A 23,623-nucleotide genomic window follows, 5' to 3' on the forward strand; every position below is an offset into this window, starting at 1 on the left:
ATGACGCCTCACCACAAACAGGTCGTGTCCTCCAACCCCGGGGGCTTCAGAGGGGCTGGCTGGCTACAGCCTAATCCACTGGGCGTTTGGTTGCAAACAAGCCCCACTGGATTCAGGGGCATCACTCCGCTCATGCAAGATTGGGAACTTTTGCTTACTTGGTGGTTTCTCTGGGAGAGGATACAAGAAGCCGCCACCACCCCGCCCCCCCAATTCTGTTTTTGAGCCGCTGTTGCTACATTGGTGAAGAATCGGCTTATCGTGCGGGAAAACGGCTTCCCTGAAAAGACGGCCGTAACTGTGGAGGAGAAAACGTGGCGGTGGCTTCTTTCCCCTGTCTGGACAGGGAAAACGTAAACAGGTCACCTTCTCTTGTCCCATGCGCCAGGCAGCAAGGCAGGCACCAAAGAGAACATGTGCTGGGGACGGGGCGGGAGAGAGAGATGCAGAGGACAGAAAGATTCTCGGGGGGGGGGGGGGGAGGCTGTTTGCACTGGGACTTGCCATTCGGAACACTGGTTGCAAGCCTATATTGATTCTCACGAGACCTGCACGTTAAGTATGCTCGGGATCATAGGTTCTCGCAAGTCTTAAGCTAACCTACCCCTCCCCTCCCCTCCCCATGGATTTTAGAACTGTCCTTCCCAAATGACAATAATTCTAAACCATTTATAACCTGTAAGCAATTCATTTCAAGTACTAGAAAAGGAGGGGAAAAAAGCAAAAATCCATATTAGGTAGATTTTTCAGACACCAATTCATGACTTCTCAAAAACAGAAATTGATGGGGAAAAGAGCAGAAGTAGTCCAGGAAACTGTCCGCATCTCCACTCCAGCATTCGCATCGTCACCCAGACAGATATGCTTGAGGGGGTGAAGAAACCCTCCGCCGAGGCTCATCGATGATGAAGTGTCCGTTCAGGTCAGCGCAATGGTAGACTCAACAGCCACTCGATGGAGAAAACCATTCCCAGGATGCGCGCCCGGGTCCATGCGGATGGAAGTGAAGGGAGATGGCCGGAGATGGGCTCTGCTTCCAAAAGCACCACACAGTTATGGATACAAACCAGCTGCAAAGCCTGCTCTTCTCTCAATGGTTTCTGTGGTTTCCATGGTAATGCCATCAGTCTGGAGGGGGAAAAAATATTTTAGTGCAAGAACAGGAAAAGACCAGCTTGGCTTATTGCACATGGTTTAAAGAATGTGTGACATTTGTAGAAATTAGCCAGACATTATCATGAGACCAATCATTGCCCATAGTCTTTACCTCCAGCCTTTTTTTTGGGGGGGGGACCTCAAAAATCGAGTGTACTTTTCTCCTGTAGGATCTCTTCCCGCCTGTCAAATTTACAGCAGCACGTAAACCATATTCTGCAGCCCTTCAAGATGCAAAGACCTGCTTTCCACAGCCGACTGGGGACCACAAAACCGGGGGGGGGGGGGATGAAGCACTTGGCAAGATGCTGCAGTGTAGGACTTGACCCAAGGACTTGCCTATTTCCCAGTCTATAGTATACTTTTCTCTTCAACTGACTGGTACCAGGTGCCTCTTAGCAAGCTCATATTATTCCAAAAAGGACTTACGGGTTACAGTATCTCACATGCGGGAGAATGGTCAGTGAAGGAAGTGCAACCCATCTCCCTTGTACTTCCAAGTACTCCAGCATCTTGAGGGACTTCTCCCTCCGACATACCCGTGCCCATTTTGTACAACAACAGAGCAGGTCATGCAATCAGCCTCAGATAGAATCATAGAGTTAGAAGAGACCTCTAGGGTCATCTAGTCCAAACCCCTGCACAACGCAGGAGAGTCACAAATACCTCCCCCTCCACACCCCCAGTGACCGCTGTTCCACACCCATAGGATGACAAAAAACCTCCAGGATCTCCAGCAAAACTGGCCTGGAGAAAAATGGCTTCCTGACCCCAAAGTGGCGATCGGCATTTCCCTGGGTGTGTAAGAAAGGGCCATGAGAACTAAGCACTGAGGCAACCCTTCCTGCCCTCCCTTCTCATGATCTGCCCAAGTTCACAGAATCAGCATTGCTGTCAAATGGACATCTAGCCTCTGCTTGAAAACCTCCAAAGAAGGAGAGCCCACCACCTCCCAGGAAGCCTGTTCCACTGAGGAACCACTCTGTCAGGAAGTTCTTCCTAATGTTCAGCCGAAAACCCTTCTGGTTTAATTTCAACCCATTGGTTCTGGTCCGGCCTTCTGGGGCAACAGAAAACAACTCCGTACCATCCTCTATATGACAGCCCTTCAAGTATTTGAAGGTGTTTATCATAGCAGAGTGACAGTCCCGCCAAAGGTAGTCCAAACACGTGAATGTTCTTCAAGCCCAGAGCTCAGGGATCAAAACTTTTGATAAGTTGTGTGGAAGCGTCAGTACAGCCCAGGCAAATTACTGAGTAACTGGGCTCTTGTCAATATTGCTCAGGGACCGTGGCAACTGTCCTAGCAGCAGTTTTGTGTAGCTCCCGCCCCCCAAAATGTAGCACAAAGGTCAGTATGTGACTCTGGTTTTCCAGCAATGTTCTCAACCAGGTTTGTAACAGCCACAAAAACATTTCTGTCGTTCAGGGCTGACTAGGAACCCTATCACAAAAGAGGAACAATTCAGTCCCCCGACCTTTTCCAAACCAAGGACCCTCCTTGCGCCATTCAAAAAAAAAAAAGCCAGGAATTCAAATGTGCATTACTTAAAAAGACCCAGTTGCGGGATGGTTTGAGGGTTTCTCCTTTTAAACAGTTTCGTTTAATATTAAAGTTATGAGACAAACACGCACTCTGCTCGTGCCCACCCTGTGGCAAGTTGTTCACGTACAGCAGCAGCAGCAGCAGCAGCTCACCTTGAGGGCTGGGGAACTTTCGTCATGGCAAGCAGACAAGAAGTGGCAGAGGTAAAGCGGCTGTTTGCCAACCACTCACCTGGTGGGGCAAGCTGCCCCTTGGAACTGAGCTGACCTCCAGGCAGGGGCCACGTTTTGTGCACAGACCCAACTTTTCTTAAATAGCCACAACATGCAGCCAACCTCCATCATCATATCATCTTCAAATACTGGACACGCAGAGGTAACACGAAAGGGTAAAATTCACTGAGTTTCTGACAGTCAGTCCCGTGCAAAGGTTGGGGAGCTCATCAAGAACTGGGAAAACCTGGGTTCAAATCTCTCCTCTCCCAGAAAGCTCATTGGGTAAAGAGGGGCCTGTTGCTCTCTCGGCGGAGCCCACCTCTGCTGGGGACCCTTGCGAGGGTAAAACACGGGAGAAAAGAACCGTGTAAAACACATGAGACTCTCGGGAGGAAGGGTTAGATGAAAAAGGTGATGCCATTTCCCCCAGCCAAAGCTCTCTGTGCCGTTCATCTGTTCGCTGTTTTGCCCTGGCTGAGTGTGCTCAGTCTTTGTGTTGTTTCTGTGCACGTGCTCAGAGACCAGACTGTGCCTTTGAGTGGCAAAATGTACACTGAAACACTACTAAAAATTTTCCTCTCGCAACTTAATTATAACGATGCTTCTTTACATGCAGTAAATGGCACTACATCTCTGCAATTAACAGATCAAAGGAAGGTAGTTAAAACTTCATGGGAAGAAGTGAATTGGGTTCTTCTCTCCTGCCTTCCTTTCCCCCCATTAACTTGCTTAATAGGTAAAATTAGCATTACCTGAACTTGACATAACTGCAAACTCCCACCTGTCCACAGCATTTCCTTTAGGGACTTCTGAGGATGTTCATTATATTAAATGCATATCAATTCTTCAACAGTTCAAAAGCAGCAAAACACACGCTTTTGTTATCAAAGACAGTAATCCATTCCAACAACTACCACAAGATAACAAAGCAAGTGATCTGAACAGGAAGCTTCTCTCGCTACCAGAGAATCACACTCCAACCCCATGATAGCCATCACGGAATACGACCAAAACTGCCCCAGCATGTCTAGCATGACTGTGAACCAAAACCTAGGATACAATTAGGCAGAGAAAAAAAACTTATGCGGCCTGGGCCCGACATATCTCCGGGACCGCCTCTCCCCATACGTGCCCCAAAGAGCCTTGGGCTCTGCGGACAGCCATCTGCTGGTCATCCCCGGCCTGAAAGATGCCCGCCTAGCCTCAACCAGGGCCAGGGCTTTTTCTGATGCTTCCGGTCGAGATCAGGGCCCTGGCGAGACCTGTTACAGTTTCGCAGGGCCTGCAAAACGGAGCTGTTCCACCAGGCCTTTGATATAGAGGCCGTGGGCATCTACCAGCTGGCCTCCCTATTACTGCCCAGCGGTGGCCCACTCACTTCCCAACTGTAGGAATTGAAACTGAATATACTGCACTGCTCACTTTAAAGGCTTTTATTGTATTAATTTACTATTGTTATTTATTGTCTGCTTGACTTATTTTAAGATTGCATCAGTTTATTGCTGTGAGCCGCCCTGAGCCCGCTTGCGGGAAGGGCGGGGTAGAAATTGAAATAATAAATAAATAAATCACTTATTCACCCCCAAGGACTAGTTCTGATGTTTGAATTATTTGTATAAAAGGGTTACCCACAAATAGCCCACGCCTGGTACGCAGAGCCTATCTCCAAAGGTTATGCTTCTGGTCTCACAGGACGGAATGAGAGATTCTTGAGAATGCCTTGTCAAACACAGTACACTTTGCTTGATCTCCATGGTCTCCCGCCCCTGCCCCCAAAACCAAAGACAGGAGAAATCATGCATACATTCAGCTTTATAATACACCGGTTCCCACTACACCACACTGAAACAGATACTTCCCCATGCAGGAGGATGTCTCTTCCCATGGGCAACTCATAACCCCTTCAGAACCGCCCTTCAGAGTCAATAAGCAACATTCATGGGAACACGAACACACACCCTGCACTCCAGACACCTCTGTCTTAGAATGCAACGGGCGGCTCCCAATCTGATCCAAAGAGGAGATGAGCTGGACCGTAAAGCAGAAAGATGGTAAACTGAGGCGGCCAAAGACTGCTCAGCCTCCGGCCAGAGACGGCCCAAGAGCATCAGGCGATTAATGCTCTCTGACTGACTTCACACAAGAGCTGCGCTGTGGTCGCGCCTCCCTTTGCCCTGCTTCTACTGGTCAATTTCCCACTCGAAGCCGTGCGGCCGCATTTTGACCCGCGGCTTCGCCCGATTTCCCCCGCGGTTTCGTGATCCTGTTGTTTGAGGATCATGAAACCGCGGGGAAAATCAGGTGAAGCCGTGGGTCAAAGTGCGGCTGCGCGGCTTCGAGTGGGAAATTGACCAATAGAAGCGGGGCAAAGGGAGGCGCAACCGTGGCGCAGCTCTTGTGTGAAATCGGTCTCAGTGCAGAGCAGCCGTACTTGGCAACGTTTTGAAGGTGCTCCTACAGGAGATCCCCTCCCCACACACCCCTTGTTTGTCTTGCTGCTGCTGCTACCCTGTAGAGTCCATTCAAAGGGTTCTGTTACAATTTGTCACTGAACCCCAATCAAGGTAAAACTGCCAATTCTTTGGTCCACAATTCAACCAAGCTACAGATATAGCAACCGTCACCCCCCCCCCCCCCCATCTCTTCTCCTCCCTTCTGGTATTTATCTGACTCCCATGGCAGCAAGCACACACATGAAGGTGGAAACACTTGTGCAACACCACTAGCAACGCTCCGTTTCTTCCAATATGCACACAAAACACAGCTTAATTGTCTCTGCGGCAATGGCTGCTCTTCACTTATGTCGAAATGATGGGCTATTAACAGCCCCACTGAAGCCGTGACGCTCCGGCTGTCACCGTGGTCCGGCAGCCTGTTATTCGCACACACCCCTTTACAACCAGACTTGGTAGGGTTGGTTGCAGTGTAGAAAAGTTGTTCTACTTCCACCGCATACCTTCAAACCCTGATCACTGTTTCTCCAAGGTAATGGGGGGGGGGCGCCCAGGAGGGTGCAACTTCCACCACAGAAGTGGCAGGCGAGTTGTAGCTGCTTTACACCTTCCCTCTGCCTGCTGCTTTTCCTATCGTCTTTTTAGCAGGTCAGAGGAAACGGAGGGGGGAGCAGTGAGGGAAGGGTTATGCACCCTCCACATGCCCTTCTGCTTCTCTCTGTGGGAAACAGCACCCTCTGGGTCCCTGCCTAGCCTTGCGGAAGCAGCCGCCGCCGGCCTCTGAAGACACAGAGCAGAGGGAATGCATTTCAGCCCTGGGGCTGATTCCCACTCTCCGTTCTGTACTCTGCTAAGGATGCCAAAGTACAAAACAGACACGCTTCGGGTCAAGAGCAAAAGGCGCACACGGGCCACCTCTGGCTTATGTCTCTAACAGGCAGATGCTGCGGCCTGGTCCTGTCCGTTGGTGGTGTCCGAGGAGCCTATGTCAGAGCTGCACGCTTTCTTCCAACCTGACTTCCTGCATTCTGAGCTTATGCGACCATACAAAGAACAATCAGTAACTGGCAGATTACTCTCTCTAAGCAGTATGTCATCTATAAAATAGGAATGACGTGACACCACAAATATGAGGATAAATTAAGGACTGTACTTTGCACAAGACTAGCACCCGAGTGCCGCATGACGGAGTGAGCTCCCGTCTCTGGCCCCAGCTCCTGCCAACCTAGCAGTTCGAAAGCAAGAAATTGCAAGTAGATAAATAGGTACCGCTTCGGTGGGAAGGTAACAGCATTCCGTGCACCTCGGCGTCTAGTCATGCCAGCCACATGACCACGGTCTCTTCGGCTTGGAAACGGAGATGAGCCCCGCATCCCTAGAGTCGGATTCGACTGGCTTTCGAGCAAGGGAAACTTTTACCTATACTAGCACCTCAGAAGAACACCGAAGTGCCAACTACCAAATATTCCATTCATATCAGCCATGTTAAATAGCATTTTCAGCAATTAACTGGATTCTCAGATCTGAATGAGAAGGATTGGGGGGAAGGGGCCATGGCTCGGTGGCAGAGCACTTGCTTTGCATGCAGAATAATTCTGGTTCAGTTCCCAGCATCTTCAGTCAAAACAACAAGGAAGTAAGTAAAATGAGATGGACTTCCGCCTGAGCCCCAGAAAGCTACTGTCAGTCTGAGTAGACACTACCGGTCTTGACGGACCATTGGCCTGATTCTGCATACGGCCACTTCATAGGATTTCTCAGTTGTGTTCAAAAACTGCCATCAAAATTACACTACATTTTACAAATAAAATAAGAACAACCTAATATGTTTAGTCATGCCGGCCACATGTCGGCCACACAGAAGCGTCTTCAGACAACGCTGGCTCTTCAACTTGGAAACGGAGATGAACACCGCCCCCTAAAGTTAGATTCGACTAGCTTTCGCGCAAGGGAAACCTTAACCTTAATTCTCGGCCACGTGACACATGCTCCTATTCCCACCCAAAATTTGCAGTTTCATACCAAGAGCTGCACTCGCTGGTGGGGGGGGGGCAGAATGAGCCCAATCACTGCACAGGGTGCCGAGGAGATTATCCACAAGGTTTTACCCAAATTTGATCTTGGCTTAATTGAACAATTCTTCATTCTGATTTCTCTTATTATGTATTACAAGAAATGGGACCCGCGATACTCGCAGGGAGGGGGAGTATTCCCCACAGGAAGCAGGAGAAGTGGCAGCAGGTAAGCCCAGCCTTCTCCCTCTCCTGCCCCTCCTGGCATCAGCGGCATCGAGGCCCGCCCACCAAGCTTTCTCCCACCCCACCCCCCAGTGGCGGCGCTGGCGAGGCCTGAACGGCTCATAGCCGCCAGCCTGCCAAGTATTCTCCCGCCGCCCCCCGGCAGTGGCTGTGAGACAGTTGCCAGGGCGTTCTCTGCACGCACAGGGAATGCTCTTTTACTTTTGAGGGGATTTAAATATACCTCCCTATAGTTTTTTTTAAAAATTAGATTTTTCCGCACACCTGGGGATTGTTCCAAATGTGCAAGAAAAGCTCTTTGCCCCCTAGGTGCCGCAGATGTGCGGATTTAGATATCCGCACACAGGGGGTGCCTTTCGCTATTAGTATATAGATAATAGTATCCAAGACACAGATATACAGCTGCATGGTCATTCTGGGTTAACCAGAATTTATTCCTTGGTGACCTACTTTATAGTAGAACCTGGGGAGGGGTGGAGGAGGAAATCAGTCAGTGTGTAGTTATAGATATCTGGAAAAAGTTACCTGCAGACTGTGTCCGCGCCCCCCCCCCCCTGCTTTTTTTAACAGCTTTCAGAAAACATTTAACAGCCTGGCCTGAGATATCCTTGAAGGGCTTTTGAGTTCAGGCAAGAGAAGCTGACTAGGGCACAGCTTCCAGGAGCTGCTGATCATAATGAAAGGGGGAGAGAAAAGAATCCAAGGCTGAAAAATATAGGAAGCTAAAGTGGCATGAGGGTGAAGATGAGAACAGGAAATGCTACAGTTCAGTGGGTACTTCAGCCATTCCATAAGGGATGGAGGTGAAAACAAGAGAGTCTGGGGAGAGATTAAAGACCAAAGGAACATTACATTCAACAAGTGTGCAGGCACATTAAAAAAAATAAATGAAGTTTTGAAGTACAGTTACAATTGTCTGCACAGCAGCATTCACTTTTATTTGCATAACTCATTCTGCTTCTACTACTGGGGGAGTGGGGTGGAGGAGAAAGTGAAAAGTACTGGAAGACAACCAGCATCACCCATATACTTTAATCTGTCTTTGCAAGCACAAGGTCCACAAACTAGAAGCATATAAAGTCCTGGTGTTAGATTTAGATAATTTGAAAAACTCAATTTGTATTGCTGCATACTGCTGTGTTGTATTTGTATTGCTGCATAAAGGTAGTCCTATTAGGAAAGCAACCCAAGAGTCTTTCCCAGTTATAAATTCTCCTCCCCGCCCACCCATAGGGTTGGGAACAAATGAGCTGTACTTCTAACTAGGGTTGGGCACAAACCCGGGAAACGGAGGTTCGTGAAGGTTCGTGGTGTCTCACAAACAAGGAATCGTGGACCTTTCCATTTAACGAACCGGTCCATGGTTCATGAGGTTTGTGGTGCGGCAGAATGGCCCCCCTGTGGGCTAGAGTCATCAAACTCACAGAAAGTCTCCAGCTGACTCTCCTTTACCTGCTCGTCCAGTTTGATGAGGATTGGATTTAGGGGGGGCTGAGTTACAGCCCTCCAAATCAGGTGTTCCCAGGAAAGTGCTCTCTGGGGAAATCACAGCTGCAGGTTCAGGAGTGTGTCCAATGGCCCCCCTTCCAGCTAGAGGCATCACACTCGCAGTGGACCTCCCCAGGATGCCCATCTACCTGCCCTCAAAGTTGGGTACAGATTGGCTGGGGGGGAGGAGAGATTCTAGGGTCCAATGTGCAAAAGGGGAGAATGTGTCAAAAGCCCCCCCCCAAAAAAAAAACTAGAGGCATCAAACTTGCAGCGGACCTCCCCGGGATGCCCCTCTACCTGTCCTCCAAGTTCTGTGCAAATTGGCGGAGGGGGGGGGGAATCCTAAGGTCCAATGTGCAAAAGGTGGGAGTGTGTCAAATGGCCCCCCTGCAAGCTATCGGCATCAAACTCGCAGTGGAACTCCAGACTGCTGCCAAGTAAACACAGCTGCGTGTGAGCTGGGGGTATCCATTCTGCTCCCATGTCTGGCCCACAAACCGCTCCCACAAACCTCATGAACCCCCATTAAAAATGGTTCAGTTTGTGGGTGGTTCGTGGGAGACATGACCGCATGAACCGAGGCTTGCAAACCACAAACTGGGCCCAGTTCGTGGCCAATTTCTACTCGTAATTCAGTTTCATGACCATCCCAACTTCTAACCTGACAGAATCTTCCAACCGAATTTTAGGTAGATGCAAGAAAGCACCCCCTGTTCTGGAGACAATTAAAACTCTCACTTGCAGAGTGGGCACAGAGAGTGGTATGAACTGGGATAAGCAAGTTTCCCCCACCCTTTCCCCAGAATACTCAAGCAGGAATTAGGGAGGATGCATATTTTTAAACAGAAGCACAGTATGCAGGCACAGGGAGTGATCCTCCAAGTAAAACCACACCTTGCTACTCAGCATTTCTCACAGTCCAGCAATTGCTAGCAGAAGTCAGTTTACCACTGGGGGAGGCTGGGAGAGGTAGAAAGCCCCGAGGAAGATGCCCAGGTTAGCACATAGTTTGAATGTCTGCAAGCCAAGGATGACAGTCTACATAGCACGTGTAAAGGGAAGGACAGATTGCTAATGCCTTCATCCACCACCACCCCAACCCCAGCCCTGCTTCCAGCAGATACGGGTCTGCTTCCAGCAAATGAGAGCCACTGTGGTGTAGTGGTTAAGAGTGTCAAGACTAGTACCTGGGAAACCCAGCTTGGAATCCCAGCTCGTGCCATGGAAGCTCACAGGGTGACCTTGCTCATCCTAACCTACCTCACAGGGTTGCTGCGATGATAAAACAGAGGAGAGGAGAAGGATGTGAGCTGCTTTTGGGCCCCATGGAAGAGAAAGGCAGGCTATAGATGAAGTAAATAAACAAGCAGGTAAATCTTGTAGCCCTTTAATCCATGTATTAATTATGTACTGTGTGAAGACCTGGGAGAACGTCTAATAGCTGCTACCCAGAAAGGCAATACAGGATTTGGGGAAGAGGCCAGGCTTGCTACTACCAGGGCCAGGGCTGGTAGGAACGAGCTTCCGGAAGGGACCAGGGCCCTGAGGGACCTTCTGCAGTTCCGCAAGGGCTGTGAGACGGACCTCTTCCACCAGGCTTTCTGCTAGGGTGCCGCCACCATCCTAGAGCCTTGGCTCTTGGTCTTGGTCTTTAACATCCAGCCTGAGCCGCAGGAAGATCTTGAGCAGAAGGATTTTTAGAGAGTACACTGAAATAAGCCATCTCGAGTAACTATCTTCAGCACTTTATGAAACTGTATTAATAATGGAATTTTTTATATGGTTTTATGTGGTTTTAACTGTATTTTATGTACAGACTGTGAGCCACCCTGAGCCTGCATTGCGGGGAGGGTGGGGTATAAATGTGACTAATAAACTGGCTGGCTCCTATGAAATACCTTCACATGTCCAGCCTTACAACCCTTGGTCAAGATCCTTAGTTGGATGGACACCCAGCTTTACTGTGGAACTGCTCTCCTGCACGACAGCCTTTCCCTCCATGCAGCAGCCTTTTCTTCACAAAATGTGGCAATGAGAAATGAGCAAATTCAAAATACCCTTGGCTGCCCCTGAAAGACTTGGGCGGGGGGCGGGCAGGATGAAGAATTCCATAATGTGGATTGTTAGCCTTTAGGTTGCTTTTGAGTCCCCATTGAGGAGAAAGGCAGGGTAATAAATCAATAAGCCTCTCCTCTGTCTGCCTAGCACATGTGCAGCTCCAAATGCATTGGCTCAGGCCAATAGGACCCAGAAACAAATACCCGCGGTCATTGCTGAGACGATGCAGTTACCACATAAAAACAAAACCTGCAAACAAACATGCCAAGTGGAATGGTCCCACGGGCAGAAACCTTCTGATTGGATGACCTCCCCATCAACATGTATTTCTGCTGATGGCAAGTCACCCTCTTCCCTCACTGCTCCAGTCCCTCCTGCAGAACAGGAAAACAAACCAGACAGCGAGGCTCAAGAACGACTGGCAGATCGCCCTCAGAGGGCAAAAAAATAATAATAATCTGGCTCCAATTAGGAACTTTTCTCGGAGTTCCAAACAGGGCATGACTTGGGTCAGATCTCCAAGTGCCAACTACCCATCCATACTAGAAACCAGTTTGTTTTTCCCGGAATGTGAAATGCAGCTGCTTGTCGGCACTTGCTTGAAATTGCAGAATACTACAGTCTTGCCTATAGCTTCCCCTATAGCCACTCATTAAATTTGTTTCAACTCTTGCCCTACCCTGTGCTATAACTTCAGTCTGACTACCAAGGTCCTACCTCCCTGCCTTGTACTGCCACTGGACACAGGTCCTTTGCAGACTCACCTTGTGTTCTGACCCTCACTGAAAGTCACACCAACAAATACAGGAAAGGGCTGTCCTGCAAGGTAAGCAAGGATCGAGTCCGAAAGCTGCTCTGTATTAGACATGTCCTGCCTGTTGAAAACTATGTGTCTGGGGGGCAAAGATAATGGATGTTTTCGTTCTAAAAACATGCAGGAGAAACCAGATTTGCCTGTGAACTCTGGAACTGGGTGACAGTTCAGACAGACAGGTGAGCAGCTGTTCTACCTCCTTTTTGGCAATGCAGGAGCACTGGACTGACTATTTGGAACAGGATTTTTGTCTGTTCCCCATTACAGGGGCAAGCTCTGCCTGCTGGATTTCCTCTGGTCACACACCTGTTGAAGGCAAAGGAGCCTGGCTGTGAGAAAGTGAGCAGTGGCTCCAGGCCCGTAGTTGGGGGCAGGTGTGTGACGAGGCAATGCCCCTTCACAAATGTGCCCTATCCTCCCCCCCAAGCCCGGTGCAGTTAAGAACCCATCAGCGGGCAGGTAAAGTTTGAGAAGTCGGCTGCGAAAGCAGGAAGAGCCAATGAGGCCACATGGCGGCCACCCCTCTCCCTCCCCTCCGCTACCACCATTTGCACCAGGGGCATTCCCCTCTGTCACAGCCTAATTTTTTCTGCCTAGAAGAGGAGGAGGGAGGTTCCCCCGTCTCCTTTTTCTCGTCTTCCTAGCTGGCAAGCTCCAGGCTGCAGCCTGCCTTGCCCTCTTCCCTCATTAACTCCCCCATTAGTAGTAGTGTGCCCACCAGAACGCCCTTTAGTCACAGAGCAGGTGATTTGGCGATTGTTAATGGAGGAGTTTTTAGTGATGCGCTGGCAGGGGGGGGGTCTCTCACGTGCTCTCTCTCACACTTCTTTAAATGTATAGTGTAGCGTGGCATTCTTCATGGTTGTGAACAGAGCATATCTAGCAAGGCCCCTTGGAGAAGGTGGGGAGGGTGCGTGACCCAAAACTGGCTTGGTTCTCTGTTCTCCTGGCTTCCAGGAGGTTGGTTGGAATGGCCAGGGAGGGGTGGGTGTCACCCCCGATGTCACTGATGTGCCTACATCACTTCCAGGTTACATGGGTCCGTCAGCTTTATTTTTGGCGTTCCTCCCCACTCCCGGTATTTGCCCCCCCTAAAAAAAAAATTCTGGCTATGGGGCTCAGTAGCTCTAATGACCTGATGACAGAAGCATTTGCCAGCTCTCCCTCAATCCAGCAAATGCCGTTTTGCTCCTCAAAACCAAAACATTTCTGTTCCAACATGTACAGCATAAAGGTGATCATTAGGTTGCCTTCAAGAGGCCTAATAAAGCTACATGTGAACAATGTGAAAAACAAACAGCAATTTGCAGGGTGGGCAGATAAGGCGGTCCTCTGGGTCACACAGACCATTTAAGGATGAGTCACGCCTGAGTTTTAGGGCGAACAGCAGTGAAGACTTCTCCTTCCCCTCTCCCCTACACTTCTTCCTCCACACCTCCTGCCACAAAGTCAGATTTTGCAACTCTTCTAAAACTTTAACCCATCTATAAATAAGATAGTAGCTGATACCTTCCTATTTCTTACCAGGCTATTTCAAAATAAGTTTTGATTGCAGAACTTTCCCCATAAGAGTTCTTAAGTCTCAGTTCAGCAAGCCAAAAGAAAATCTAGGTTACTGTGTACAAGCCTGCCCCAGGAACTCCATAGATTAGTTGTACAAATTAAGATTACTGTCATGGTGCTAAGTAGGGTTGTTAACAGGCCTGGAGAAGAGTGGCCTTTCCCTTTAATAGAGCCTTAACGTGTGGAAATGGGAAGCAGAAACTTTTCATGGCATGGAGGCAGTGTTCCCTCTAAGCTAAGTTAGTGTGAGCTAGCGCAGTTTTTTTAGCCTCTGGCTCACACATTTTTGTCTTAGCTCAGGAAGGAGGACTCCGGAGCAAACTAATTTATGCAGCAGCTAAATCGCTCCCTCACAACTTTAATGCCAGTAGCTCACAAAGCAGAATCTTTGCTCACAAGACTCCACCGGTTAAAGGGAGCATGGCATGGAGGTGAATTAAATCCCATTAAGCCTCTGTTAGAGGGACAGGACATTTTTTTCTTCAGGCAGCTGTCCACCCACCACCTCCTCCACTAAGGAACAGTCTTCCCCTTCTCTTTTTCAACACAGCATTACTCCTGGACTTATGGAGATGAGCTGCCCTAACAGTTAAAGCAAGGCTGGACAAATCCCAGCCGCCATCTCACCATGGAGCCTAGAAATTCCACTGTGGCGCCTAGTGTAACAAAAAGTATGGTCATAAAAATATATAACTCCATAAAGACTGAAGAATGAGCCTGGCTCCTAACTGCTGGGCTGGCCCGTAGAGGCCAAGAAAAAACAATTCAGGGCCTGACTTGAAATAGGATGAAGAAAATTGTTTTGCTTCTGCTCAACAACTGATGTGTGTTGATGTACTGCACCTACAAGCTCCCATGTAGCTTGGCTGTCGTTGCAGGAACTCAAGGAGAAATCTAGTTATCAAATAATTTGCTTATTCTTTCTGGTTTTAATCGCCACAGTTGCTGAGATCTCCTGCTCTAAAGTTGTCCTAGCAATAAACCGACCATGTGTTTTTCATTGTCTTCAGTAATGTTCACATTATAAAGGCATCAATCTCTACCTGCACTGAAGAACTGATCACTTCAAGGAGACAAACGTACCAGACCACAAAATAACACTTTTAGTGGGTAGCTAGCCCAAATAGTTCCAACAAAGCCCGAATACAGAGAGAGCCATCGGCGGTTGTTGTTCTTAAGCAGCAGAAAAGGAACACTGGATAGGCAAGGAATGACGCAGCATCCCTTCCAACAGTGTGCAACGTCTTCTACCACCAACCACTGGCGTCAATAAAAGAGTTAATAGGTTCGGTTCTTGGCCTTTGCAGTGCAGGAAGACAAGTGGAATGATCAGTTCAAAGAACGTGAATACCACGTGCCTGAACAACAAAGTCAAGAACCTTAGATCAGCATCACCACCCTGAAATCTACATGAGCATTATTTTGGCTTATAAGCCAACCTTAAAGAACAAAACAGAATCAATTCACATTCACATTGTGTAAATCTGTTCTTCAGCTGGTTCTAAAGTTGCAGGTGAAGTGATACTTGGCATTCTCAGGCACAGCTGCAATTCAGGTCAAGACAGTGACTGTTGCTGCTCAGATGAGAAACAGGAGGGAACCTTCCCAGGGCAAGGCCAAAAGGCAGTTCACAGCAGCATAAGGTACACAGCATTTATAAATATCACTGAAACATTTACACTTAATTTTGTAGGGGAAATGATGTGGCATTAGATGATTGTTCTACCATATTTTGAGAGCAATGAACTCCGCTGCCCTCCTTTTCTTCCCCGTACGTTTCCCCAGTCTTAATATTAATCTATTTTTAGATTTCTAAGTAGCACATAATTAGAGGGTTAACTTTCAGTTCTTTTTTTACAGATGATGTTCAATTACATTTGCAAAGAGTCTGAATCAGATCTTGAAAGTATGAAGATGTTTTAATATATTCCACTCCATTCCCCACCAAACAGTTTTTGAAAGCTTCATTAGTTTAGGTAAAACGATATGGACAAACGTCTGGGGAGTTGATGTGTTTGAAAGCTCTGCATCAGTGATTCATGAAGTGAAACCGAACGACTTCAGCTCAGACCCAAGGACCTAACTAAACCTTACATGCAAATCCACACAACACGCTTCCACCAGCCCCTCGTGTTACAGAAAAGCTACTACAGGAGAAGCCAATTGGAACTGAGAAGCGGCAGGAAGAGGGGAGGGTGTTGAACCCTTCCACTCCCCAAGGGCTTCCCACAGCATCTCCTCCCCAAAACTGCTTCCCCTCCTGCAGAGTTCCAGGTGAAAAACAAAAGTAACTGTATTTTTGCTTGGCTCATAGCAACCCCGTGAGAATCGCCACAAGCAGATCTGCTCACCCCCCCCCCCAGGCTATTCTTGGGGATACCCCATCCCCTAGAAATCAGCATCTTGGGTGACATTTTGGGCTACACTGGGGAGTGAAAAAAACACATTCCACAATGAGAAATCATTTCCAGCTGCAGAAGCCTTCTACAGGAACCAAACCAATACTTAGACCCCAAGGAAGTCAGATTCAATTTGCCACAGAACCTAATTGTCTTACTACGCAGCTGCAATAATTCAGTTATGTGGAGTAAGGCTTTTCCCATTCATAAAATGTCTGGAACGGGGACAGAACCACCATCTAACCTAACTAGAAGTCCCTACAACTTTTCTGGATTCAGGTAAAGCAGAAACTTTTATAAAAACAGTCAGAAGTGGGGGCCCTGGCATTTAACTTTAGGAGTTCTACCTTAAGAACTGCTTCTTGCTTTAACAGTATTACATGGCTGCATGTAAGGTTTTCGAGTTTCACTTGGAACGAGTGTTATAGAGCTTTGCACTGAAGCATAAGGGCAGTCACCTGTTACAAGTTTTAAGAAAACAAACTATAACGAGACTATAATGTGGTCTGGCAAAGAGAATCAAAATGAGTTCCACAAGAATGACTTGGAGATCAAGCCTCAGTTTCAGTGTTCTAAGGCCAAGTGAGCAGATTCAGACATGCTCCGTGCCTCAGCAACACGTCCCAGGTGCTTCAGGTCACAGTCCCACTGCCCCGTTTCATTCCTCTGTCATGCTGGTGAATTCCACCTGTACATTCTCTTGGAACTTTTTCAAATGAGAGTCTTAAAACAGAAGACTGTGGCTGAGGATAAGCGAAGAATGCTTCTCGCATTAGGACAACAGGAAGATGGAAATTATAGAATGATTCAAAGCAAAAGTTTGAGTCCAGGGGCACCTTTAAGACCAACAAAGTTTTATTCTGGGAATAAATGAATGAATAGCTGGCCTTAAAGGTGCCACTGGACTCAAACTTTTTGTTCTGCTGCTTCAGACCAACACAGCTACCCACCAAAATACTTCAACCACACTTATTCTTTTGCAGGGAAAGCCTTCTTAATAATGTCTTAGTGTGAATTTTACATATAATGTCACATAAGGGACATTATTAAATTACATAATTTAGAAAAAAAGATTTGCACTTACTCCTCACTCACAGAGCAGTCCAAGCAATTTGTTTATGACCTTGGGAGTGATAACTGTGTTCACCCCTTCCCAGCCCTGTGGATGCAGATGGGAGAATGTAGCAATATCAGGGCAGGAGAGGCCTTATTCTGATGTGATGCACTTCACTATACCTCTAAGAGTGTCTCCAGCTATCCCACTATACAGCCACAGTGTAAAACAGAGATCCAAAAGCTCTACTTGTAGGGTTCAAAAGTTCTTCACACCATTCAACTCATAACACACTTTGTGACTTCTGAGAATTGTTTTCTTTTGCTATAATGATTAGCTACAGAAGGCAAATGAAAACAAACATATCAGTACCTATCCCACTACAGAGCATGGATTACTGTGCCTAGGATTGTGCCAGAATATACAGCAGAGTCTTATATTAAATGTTCAGTTGTTTTTTTTTTAAAAAAAAAATCGTAAGGTAAAGGTTTCCCTTGCTCGAAAGCCAGTCGAATCCGACTCTAGGGTTGCGGTGCTCATTTCAGTTTCCAAGCTGAAGAGCCAGCACTGTCCGAAGACATTTCCGTGGTCATGTGGCCGGCATAACTAAACACCAAGGCACACGGAATGCTGTTACCTTCCCACTGAAGTGGTACCTATTTATCTACTTGCAATTTCTTGCTTTCGAACAAGCAGACTCAGCTACATGATATCAATACATTTTTCTTGTTCACTCTCATATTGTAAAACTCTCATGGGATAAACCTACACTAAGGAAATACAAATTAGTCATAAGCAAAATGCTATCCAATGCACATCTGCAAGCTTTAGCATTAATCCTGTTTCTGTTGGACCAGCAATGCTGACAGGTAAAGACTTTGAAACAGATGCTGGGGGGAAAGTCCCCAAAGTTTAAAAGGAGGAATAGTATTGAGCAAAGCACCTTAGGAGACAACAAAAATCAGTACAGATCTTCATCACTTCTAACTTTGCTAAATTAAGGTTCTATTTAATTTTAAAAAGGAAACGGGTTGTCATTCAGTAATTTAGAAAAGCACTCCTGAGAACTGTTACTCTGTTACACTTGAATCCATACGGTTTTCAGAAGCCCTAAGCAATGCATACAGGTTGACTTACATTTCAAGTGATCTTTTCCAGTATTATATTCCAAAAGGCTCAGAAATCATGGAAACCCATTACAAGCTTACAAATAAATTCAGACAGTCAAAGCATACCCAGAAGCCCTGAATCAGCATTTCAGCCAGCTTATCAAGAGCCCAGTAATTTTTTTGCACATCCATGTTTTAAGGGATAAGGAATAAGTCTTACGTGGCAAGAACAGGATAAGTCAATTGGAGAAGCAGATATTGGGATGTTGTAACACACTCCTGACCCAAAAGACAGATAACTACTAATATAAAACAGCAGCTAAGCTGTTTCTCAAACAGTAACTCAGGTAATAAGATTGACTGAGATGGCTTCTACTGCTTTCTCCCACTATAAACACAAACGTCAAAACAGAAATTGATCACTGTAAGACATAATACCAGCTAAGAGGTATGGCTTATGTACCGGAAGACATTACTTTAAATTTAAGACACACCATTGGATATTAAAAAAGACTGACACAAGAGACCAGGGCACTAAAAAGAACTGCAGAATGTTTTGACCACTAGAACACCACAACAGTGAAAGCTTTAACAATTCTTGCATTGTTTGTCATTTACAGCAGGAAACCTTTCCATGGCACCCCAAGCAGAAAATTTCTTTTAAGGAAAGGGAATGCAACTGAGAAACGAACCAAGAACTCCAAACTCTAATGAGAACATGCCTTCAAGTCTTCCAAAGTATTACTGACTACTTTGGGAGTGTAAGCCAATAGCCAATTTAACTTAGGTGCTCCCTCCCCTAGGAAAGGGGAGGGAGGGAGTGGCAGAAAAATACATCAATTGGTAATGTTCTGAGAACTCAAGCCTTCTCTCAGTCTATAGGTCCCCAAAAACTTGGGAGTTGGGGAAAGCCATGACAATAAATCCAGCATGCAAACAGATTAGATTTATAATGTAGACTTAGTCCAAGCTAACACAGATGTGTCAGTCTTCATATATATTTTTTAAAAAAGAGTTCCATGTGAAGAGGATGTATTAAGTTGTCTGGTATGTTTCATGCCACACTGTCCCTGGGTCTGATACAGATAAAGGTGTGACTCTCCAATACAGAGGAAAGCAGAGAGATTGTGACTACTACTACAGAAGAACAGGAAGTTTCATTCCCCAAGATTCAACAGTGAAATGCTTTCTTGAGAATATCTCAAACATGCATCATAAAAAGTCCCAACCCTTTAATGACTATTCATGCCACCAGATTCAAATAAATGGTTGTCTGTTCTCTGGAAGAATATGTGTTGCTATTTCCCTTTATTACAGTGCTGAAGAGTAGGGCATGGACCCCAAAGCTGGTAATCAACTACAAAAGGAAACAGGACAACTATTCAAACAAATTATAAACATATTACAAATAGCCCCATTACTCTATCTCCCAAACCAGTAAGTCCAAGTCAGTATGCTAAAGTATCCAAATTAAAACAGAAATGAGTTAACTATAGCCAGACTCTTGGGTCTGGATTGTATTCGATCAGAACTTGACACCCAATGAAAACTGCGGACTAAAGGCTTCATTTCCCAGTTTTAAAAACCCCTGGCCCAAGACACATCAATTAAAGTTATACATGCACTGAAGCAGCAGTTATAAGTTACAAACCTTTTCTTGCCGTGCTGCACTTCAGTCCATCTGATCTGCTGAAGTCTATGCTTACATATACTCCACTTTCCAGGTTCAAAGTGCCATTTGAGAGGTGGCAATTGGGTGTACTAGGGCTCTCCTCACAGTTTAGAGAATTCTCTCGTAAATTCACAGCTATATAGTTTAAGCCATTCTGAAATCCAGTTGAAGTATCTCTGGACATCTTGCTCTCATGGCCATCTGAAATGTGTTCTTCAGGTTTCAACCATACATTGTCAAAAGAGGCAGAACTGTGCCTTTTACTACTGTCAGTAAAGAAAGAGGAGGAGGTGGTAACAGTGGCAGCAGAGGAAAACGTTTCAGAGCTATGCCGCCTCCTTCCTTGTGGGTCAGCGCGAATGACTTTAGGGACCACTGGAGGTTCAGGGCTAGGAACAGGGAAGTCACTGCTACCAGCATACTGGTCAACAATGCACAATCGATTAACTATGGAAGGAGGACTATCCCTCTTCAAGCCATTTTTGCTCTCTGTGGCAAATGGTCCAGGGGGTGTTGCTGCCATGTTGAAGGTCATCTCAGTGTAGTCATCAATCCTACCACTTGCTGCACTAACACAAGCAGCGCCAAACGAGAGCCTAGCGTAATCGGCATCGGGCTGGTTTCTAGGGATACTAGAGCTTGCATAAACTGAAATATCTGTTAAAGAATTAGACAGCTCTTTTGCTGCTTTTGGTGACTGAACATCCAGATCAACACTCATGTAGTCAGACAGTGGAGACTGCCTGTGGTCACTACTGGAGCCAAGAGATGATGGAGATCCTTCTGCAGATAAAGAGTACGGTGTATTACTTGCTTTTTCACCAAAGTCTATATTTATATATTCACCAGGACTTGATGGCTCAAGCGGAATTGTGCGATCATACATTCTTGGTATAGTGTTACTACCTCTAGTACCTAGTGGAAGCCTTGTAGGCCTGGTGACCCTGTTCTGCGCAAGGCCTTCATCTGAAGCTTTCAGGATAGATGCCTTGGAAAGGCCATTAGTCAGAACTTCACTACTGGCATTTTTACCACTTTCAGAGCCACCGTACAGTAATTTCCCAGGCGAAGACATTGGAACATATTCATTATGTTCACCATTTTGTCCTGATAAAGTCTTAAAGCTTCGTGGGAGAGAAAAATAAGAGCCCAAACCTTTTGAACTAGCACTGGTATGCATATAATTTGAATCACCTGGCGGCTTTGGTGCAGTTGAATTCCCAGGTGACATATCCATATACTCATTATTTGTCAGCTTGTCAGTACCACTCTTAGAATTAAATCCAGTTAAAGGACTTCGTACCGGTGAAGAGACAGCCCTGGGAAACATCATCATGTACCCTCTGGAGTCAGCCTGAGATGATGACCAAGAATTGTTTATCTGTTTTGGTACAGATGTGGTTTTAGGAGTCATTGGCAGATAATCATTGTTGCTTGCAAGAGAAGATGCAACTCCCGGCATCATTGGCATGTATCCATCATCTCTGGCTTTATTCCTGTTTTGACTATATACAGAATCAAGGGGAGCCTCTCCATACTCTGGATCAGGACTATCTTTAAGTTTTGGCGATTCAGAACAAGGCAAATGTCCATGGCTTCCAACAGAATCCTCATCTAAGGAAGTTGCCGGTTGGGTTGTTTTCTGTTGCGCTGGTGTAGAAGCAGGTTTTGTTAAAGAATAAGTTCTTTTTCTAATGCATTTTTCCGCTTCCCGGAAATCATCTCTTGAGCTATTATCCAATTGCTGTTTGCTCATGGACATGTACTCGCTTAAACAGTTCTCCTCTCTAATGGGTGGCGTATTACCCAAAGAATCCGGAGTATTACTCCTCACACGAAAGTATCGGAAGTCTCCAGGGCTGGAACCATATTCATCTGAAGAGATAAAGCCTCCATCACTGGGGGAACCACAGACAGATGAACTGGAAGGCCTTACAAGAGTATCTGAAGCAGATCCATGGCCGCTACTTGAAGAAACGCTGATGGGGCTGGTAGTGGAAGGGAAATGAGATACTGGCAGAGAGGCAGACCTGGCATGATAAGAGGAGGTAAATGCTGCTCTAACATATCGTCCACTCCCTTCTTGTCGTCCTAAATTCATCCGTGCTGTATTCAAATGAATGAGACTCCCGGTCACTGACCTAAACGGTCTGGTCATCGTACCCTCTCCTTCACTAGAAGTTCTGAATCGATAAGAACTACTGCTCTTGGTGGTGGGAGGAGTCCCTCCAGTAACACTTTCAGTTCTGGATCTTCTCTGTAAGCCCGTCTGGCTGGGTGGCAGGTTGCCAAGGTGCCTCCTGGTTGTGATGAAGGAAATGGGGTTGGTGCTGCTGCCACCACCAGATGACTGGCTCTTGCTGCGAGGTCTGAATTCAGAAAAGGCTTTCAAAGCTTTCATGGTTTCTAGGAAGGTTTCGTGCATGTTCTGAGCAACCACTGAATCATCCACTTGCATCCACAGTTCACCCGGCCCAATGGATGCAGACCTGCCCACCTCAATGAAAAAGAAATTTTCCGAATGCCCGCACCGACGGATGTTCATCAGCTGTAAGTGGACAGAAGGTACCTCAGAATTCAGTTTGACCAGGTGGATGGACTTACTAGAGAGGCACAGCCTGTACACCCCAGTCAAGTTCTTTGTCTGCCCCAGCCCCTTGGGCTTCACATTCACTTGCCAGACTTCCTTGAACACAGTGCCCGGTCTAAGAGCAGTCCCATAGTGCTCATCATCGTCATCTAGCAGCTGATCAGCCTGGTCTTCCTGCTCCAAGAACCCCCTCTTGCTCTGACTCATAAGCTCACTGATTGCCTGATACCAGCCCTCCTGTTCTGCCTCATTCTCAGCCACCATGGCAAAATACTCATCCTTGGTATAGAGGGCAATGATGTGTTTGTGCTTGGCATCCGCCCTCCGGCTGACGGTAAAGCACTGGTAGAGAGGGATCACCCGTTTGGGAGGGGGGCAGCAGAGGGCCACATTCCCCGCCCCCGCCGCCCTCAAGCTGCTCTTGAATTTCTTCTCGCTGTCATAGTACTCCAGCCTGGCCGGGGCCAGGTGACTTTCCGCCCTCAGCACGAAGTAGCGCTTGTGGCCATGCTTCTGCTTCCGCAGGTAGCCGCACTTCCTCACATCATCTCCCAACGAGGTCCCCGCGAGGCCGGCTGCTGGGGCAGGGGGGGCTCCCCGTCCCGAAGGCGTGGAAGGGCCACCCCGCCCCGCGGAAATGGGCCCCCCTCGCCCCACGGCCGCTGCCCCGGGGCTGCCCGCGGGCAGGGCAGCATCTTCTTCTTGGACCAGGCAGAGGGAGCTGCTGGGGGACCTCCTCAGGAGGAGCATCAGATGATGTGGAGGCTGAGCCGGGGGAGGGACGGGGGGACTCTCAGCCAGCTCCTGCTGCTCCTCCTCCTCCGCGGCCACAGCCGCCGCCAGCGTGGTCGCGTTAGCCCCCTGGCTGTCGGCGGCGGCGGCGGCGCCGGTCTGAGTAGTCGCAGCAGCCTCGTCTCTGGCGCCCAGCGCCGGGCAGGCACCTTCCCCGCCCGGACCGGCCGTCGTCCCACTCGCCATCTTCAGGGGCCCCCGGGCAGGGCGAGGCGGGAAAGCCGCCCTCACAATGGAAGGGTCTCCCAGGCCCGGCTGGACATGGGTGGCCGCCGCAGGACTCTCTCGGCTCCGGGCCGGGGCTGGCGGCGAAGGGCGAGCGGAGCCTCCTCTGGGAGAGCGGGCGGGCCGCCCCAGACCGGCCAGACGGACGCGGCGCCCCCACCCACTCGCAGCCGGCCGGAGCGCGCCGGGTTCTCCTCCTCCTCTCGCCCGCCCGCTCGCTCGCTCGCGC

The 23,623-nt window shown here is 47.8% G+C and overlaps 1 protein-coding gene across 1 annotated transcript; it reads right to left on the reverse strand.

Annotated features, from left to right (window-relative positions):
• Positions 1-469: 469 nt before the first annotated feature.
• On the reverse strand, positions 470-23,621 carry IRS4 (insulin receptor substrate 4). The gene is made up of 2 exons (XM_015415431.1): positions 19,767-23,621; positions 470-1,128 (listed from the first exon to the last, which is right to left on the reverse strand). Exons 1-2 carry the CDS (start codon positions 23,353-23,355, stop codon positions 1,124-1,126), a joined length of 3,594 nt encoding a protein of 1,197 aa, XP_015270917.1. The 5' UTR covers positions 23,356-23,621; the 3' UTR covers positions 470-1,123.
• Between the last annotated feature and the right edge of the window lie 2 nt (positions 23,622-23,623).

The sequence above is a fragment of the Gekko japonicus genome, unplaced genomic scaffold, assembly GCF_001447785.1.
Source record: "Gekko japonicus isolate JY-2015 unplaced genomic scaffold, Gekko_japonicus_V1.1 scaffold1282, whole genome shotgun sequence".
Taxonomy (NCBI): domain Eukaryota; kingdom Metazoa; phylum Chordata; class Lepidosauria; order Squamata; family Gekkonidae; genus Gekko; species Gekko japonicus.

What these genes read in the sequence shown, in the direction of transcription:
- IRS4 (XM_015415431.1), bottom strand. Translation starts at nt 23,355, where the DNA reads ATGGCGAGTGGGACGACGGCCGGTCCGGGCGGGGAAGGTGCCTGCCCG.